We start from the raw sequence: 5332 nt of genomic DNA, 5'->3' as shown, positions 1-5332 counted from the left end.
ACCAGATGAAAAGGGATTGGAATCAAAGGGCCTCAGAATAAAGCATTAAATCTCCTTCAAAAATCTTCTCAAGTGGATACAATGTGATCTTTGTCTCTTAAGCTTTTGCCTTTTTTTTCTCACAAGAGACACACATGTTAGAAGGCACTCAGTAATGATTGCAGTAGTTAAAACAATCTCCTTCCCAAAGTGCTTTACTCAATCAGTAAGCATTTCATCTGTGCTTATGGTGTGCAGCCTTCGGATGCATTCTATATTTTGAAGTGAGAATAATACACAGTCATAGTACAGTCTATGCATGACGAGTAGCTGGGCCATGAAACCGCGACTGTTAACACAGTACCCTGAGGATTGTATTTGCACTTAGGTTTCAGTTTATTCCACACTAACTCTCCCTTCAGGTCTTATCACAAGTACTGCTGGGACTTCTCTTTGCTTCTTTAACTGAATTGCTTTGGCTCCCAGGAATTAAAGACAATTCTACGCATTAGATGCACATATATGGATACTTTAGGCTTGATCCAAATTTCTAATCATAAGCCCCAAGATCTAAAATAACGTAGAATATAGCAACCGAAGAGCTAGAATACCATGAACATTCAAGGGTCTGCTTCCAGAACTTATTGTTTATATTAATAGCTCAGCAAAGACTTTTAGGGACTATTATTTGTCTTACATACCTTTGTATTGTTAGAATCTTTTGAAAAAATATAAGACGACAATCCAGAAGTGACACATACCAGACATATAACTAAATTCAAAGTGTAAAATAAACTCAATTATCTCCCAATACTCAAAAGAACTATGTTAATTGATCTTAGGCTTATAGTTTCAAATGTAAAGAATATGAAAAAAAAATGACATCTAAACTAGGCTAAAGGGCATCTGAAGGCAGCCTCCAGAACCACTGTGGAGAAAACCATGTTCAGGTGTTTTAGCATCCTCTTCCTTTTGCTATCTCTAAGTTAGACATTATGTATTGTTAACTTTCAGAAATTCTTCCCTAACATTGTTCTATCTATAACTTCCAGCCATGTAGCTTTAAGGGAAAGAAAAAGAAAAAAGCCTGAATCACTATGCTCAGAGAGCACACATGCTCCAGCAGCACCCAGGTGTCTTCCTACCATGGTATTCTTTAATAAGCACTGATGAACTTCCTAAGCTGTTACACCCTTCCCAGGGAATAAAGAGAAGGGGTTAGTGATCATTGGTCGTCATTTCAAATCTCTCTACATATCTATTTTCACATTTCTTTGCTTTCTTTCCCTGGGATGCTATACCCTGATATTCATATTCTATATAGTTGCTGTAACTTTTATTGGTGTCTCACTTACTTGGTTTCATTCTGGCTGTATGGATTACCTACAGGCATCCACCTGATATCTGGGCCCAAACACTTCATAATACATTCTACTAACTCGCTGGACCAAACAGAACACATGTACAGATTCTTTAGCAGATGCCTCCAAACTTACTACATATAAATTATTCATCATTGACTCATATACTTTCAAAAAAATCTGATTTCCAACTGAAGGTTTTTCCTGTACTAAGGCATTAAGACAGCACAAGGCACTGTTTAAGCTGAATAGACAGAACATGGACTGCCCTTAACAGAAAAGAGCTACGAAGCAAAGATGTCTTAAGCCTTAGTAGTTTAAAAGGTTAATAAAATGTCAGTAGGTTATATACAGCAACTATTATCTGCTCCCAACTTCATGTGTGATAATTGGAAATGTCATACTTGTAGCTCTGAAGTCTAGAAAAAGATACAATAAGAAAATGGGGAAAGAATATTTATAAAAATATGTTCTATACATTATTGTGAATTCCTAATGTTCAAAAGGGGAACCAAGATCCTCTGCCTTATAAGCCTTCAGTTTGTAATATTAATGCTAATGGTTAAAGCAGCTTCCCTTTCAAAGTACATTCAATTGCACCCAATGGAGAGGCCCCCCAAACACGATGAAAGTGCTGTGGAATGCCTGTCCAGCTCCTTCCTCTGCATTAGGCAGCCCTTGGCCTGGCCTCTCCAGATGAGGATGGAAATGGTCACGAGGCACTACAGAAGGGCCATACCACCGGGCAGTCAGGAAACAGTACCCATTCCTTACATTCTGGTGCTCAGGAGCAGTAGGAATTTTTATAGCATTTTCTACCTTTCTGGGCTTTGAGCCTTGTCTATTAGAACATAGAAAATATCTTTTGCTGTCAAAAACCAGACAGTTAGATTAGATGATTTATGATTTTATTTAGTTCCACAATTCTGCTCTTTGCTCTGTTTCTTGACTATATCTGGGCATTCTCTGGGTAATTAGCCACTATTATCAAGGACCCCCAAAATCACTTCTTTGTTATGTGTGTGGTCCATGTGTAGGCATGTATATATGTGTGCATGCAGGCCAGGGGTTGATACCATGAGCCTCCCTCCATCTGTCTCCATCTCACTTTTTTTGAGACAGGCTCTTTCATTGAACACGGAGGTAACTAATTCTGTTAGACTTGGCTGGCCAGGGACTCCCAGGGATCTGTTCTCCAGCACTGGGAATTGCAGACATGTGTTATTGCACATAGCTTTTTTGTTTACACTACTATTGGAAATCTGAACTTAGGCTCTCATGGTTATATGGTAAGTATTTTATCGCCTGGGCCATCTCTCCAGCTTCCAAATCACTCTTAATGCAACAGGAATACCTTTTTTCTTTTTTTTACTACCATTGGAAAGTGGGAGCAGCTTAAATAGTACTGTCTAACTCATGAGTTTTCAGATAAGATCTATCAAGACAAATCTGGGCTAGAGATGTAGTTTCATGGTATAGCACCTGTTTGTAAATTAAAAATTGCAAAGTGGCAGGGATATAGCTCAATGGTAGTGTGTTTGTCTAGCATGTATAAGACCCTGTGTTTCATCCCTTGCAACATACTTTAGTGTGCACACGCATGCACACATACTAGTGGTTTGGGATGTAGCTCAGTTGTTAGATTGCTTATCTATCATCTATAACAAGGCCTAAGTTTGATTCCCAGGACTGAGTAAAACCAGGGTGCTGTAATATCAGCACTGGGGATGTGGAGACAGGAGGATGAAAAAAAAAATTAAGGTCACTCCTTGCTACCTAGTGAGGCTAGCCTATAATACATGAGATCCAGTCTCAAAAAAGAAAAGGAAGATGCACCCTTGAGTTTTATTTCTTTTACATACAGAGTATCAACAACTTCCCAGACATGTCAACATTGTTCCTATGTTTTGAGTATACTTCAAGACACCCGTAGGACATCATGGTTATTAGGAAATTCTCACCAAATCAGAGGCCACTGATATGATAATGCTTAGGAACAATTTCCCGGGGCCACAGTTAAGTGTTAAGCAAGCACAAGGAAACCTTCGTTACCACCAATGGATTGAATTACCTTTTCTAGGAAGCTGTCTTCTTCCTGAGAGCAGAGCGGGAGAAAAGTCATTGGCAGATAGACAATGATTAGAGTTAATTCACGGCATTAGAAACAGCTCAGTATTAGGCCTTGCTAGCTTGCGAGACACATAGGCTCTTAACAGCTCTGAGTCCTTCAAATGATGAACACTGAAAATAAAACCCATTCCCCACATGCAAAGTTCTTTGTCACACTTCGAGTACCAAACAGTTCACTGAGAGTATCATGAACAAAACATCCTTCTCTGGGCCTTGACTATAGGCAGTGCCCTCTGGAGGCCAAGCCTGGTACTGCATCTCCCTGTTCATCTGCTGTCACGAGCAGCTCTTACTTCGAGTTGCTTCCATGGAAGAACTCAGCTGCGGGTCTGAGAGTGGATATTCAGAAGCGGGAAAACTTCTTGTCTAGCTCTACCTTTACTTCCATAGATTCCTTCTTCTCACCATTCTCATCCCAGCTAGCCTCCTGAGTTTCCAAGAGCTTCCTTGAGCTTTTCCTCTCACCCTGTACCCACCCAGCTTCTCAAAAGCATCTAGACTTCCCAGATTTGAAGACCACTGAAATGTGACTGGACTTTATCTCAGAGCTTTGTGGATCAGGGTACCCATCAGTTCCTCTATTTTCCTGGTGGATATAAAAGACAGGAGAAGCAGGGGCAATCGTTTCATTGTCCTCGTTATTTCTGTACTCATTACAACCCGACGTGAGGGAGAGCAGCAGCCATGACCACCACCACCAGAGGAATCTCTACCGTATAACCGTGCAAAGGGTCCATATACAATGCCACTTTATCTGCACATTAATGTGATACATTATTTCCATTTTACAGATGAAGAAACTGAGGCTCTGAGAGGCTAAATTATTTGCCCAAGGTCAAGCATAGGTAATAAGTGACAGAATCAGGATTGGAACCCAGTCTGACTACAACTCAGACTTCTGAGACAGAAAGGCAGGGCAAAGCTGTGAGAGTACTTCTATGTTCAGCTAAGGAGAGTGAGACATGTTGTTCACAAGGCGGCAGCATGGTTTATGCAGAGTATAGGTATTGATGATACACGGGCCTAGGTACAAGTCTTCCTTCTGCCTCTTACTGACTTGGTAGAGAGCCCAGGCAATTTACCCAATTTTGTACTGTCCCAGTGTCTTCCTCTCTGAAGCCATCTAAGGCCAGGAGGAGTCTCTGTCCCAGAGACTCTCAACTGGGTTCTTCCTGATCCCATTGTGGATCACTGAGAAATCAAGTAGAAATCACATCTTAGGTCTGGTAAGTCTAAGGGCTTAATTAGTATCTAAATTGTTCCATTTAGAGATGGAGGACACCTGGGGTGGGAGAGGCATTCCAAGGTAATATTCAGAACCTATTGTCCCGAGCTGTTCTTCCATATGGCAATTAGGGGTTTTAGTATTGTTAGATACATCATGAATTCAACCTGAGTTTCTGAGTTTACCTACATTTACATACCATGGGAAATGAAAATGTCAGAGTCCTAGGTATGCATTGTTCTATCCTTATGATACTTTTAAACGGGAAGTTAGTTCTGAGTGCCAAGAATCTAATGTAACAAAAGCCTGTACTATAACCTTTTATTAAATTTAGAAACACTTGTTAAAAAATTTGATAGACTTTACCTTTGTCCTCTGATGAGTACATGCCCATGATATAACGAGCAAAACAAAGCAGAGAGTTTGTGTGCTATTGTGTCAGTCTAGGCCTGAAAGAAGTGTCCTTTGAGTGGTAAGCATCTATTGGTACAAAGGACTATGCAAAACACTTTCTGAGGTGGACAATGGAAAGATGTGATTGGTCCCTAACCCTGGTTTCCAACTGAGTCGAGTCCTCCTTAGTCTTAGAACTTACAACCTGATATTCTTATAATTCATATGTAAAAGTTCCCAATAC

At 40.3% G+C, this 5332-nt stretch overlaps 1 protein-coding gene across 1 annotated transcript in view; it reads right to left on the bottom strand.

Annotated features, from left to right (window-relative positions):
* Positions 1-5332, bottom strand: part of Ocrl (OCRL inositol polyphosphate-5-phosphatase) — a 57288-nt gene that overhangs the window by 3333 nt on the left and 48623 nt on the right. The window contains exon 19 of the mRNA XM_031372748.1: positions 3412-3435. Coding sequence (XP_031228608.1) covers positions 3412-3435 — 24 coding nt within the window. The remainder of the gene's footprint in view (positions 1-3411; positions 3436-5332) is intronic.

Source organism: Mastomys coucha, chromosome X (assembly GCF_008632895.1).
Source record: "Mastomys coucha isolate ucsf_1 chromosome X, UCSF_Mcou_1, whole genome shotgun sequence".
NCBI lineage: Eukaryota > Metazoa > Chordata > Mammalia > Rodentia > Muridae > Mastomys > Mastomys coucha.
This window is presented reverse-complemented; position numbering and strand designations above follow the sequence as displayed.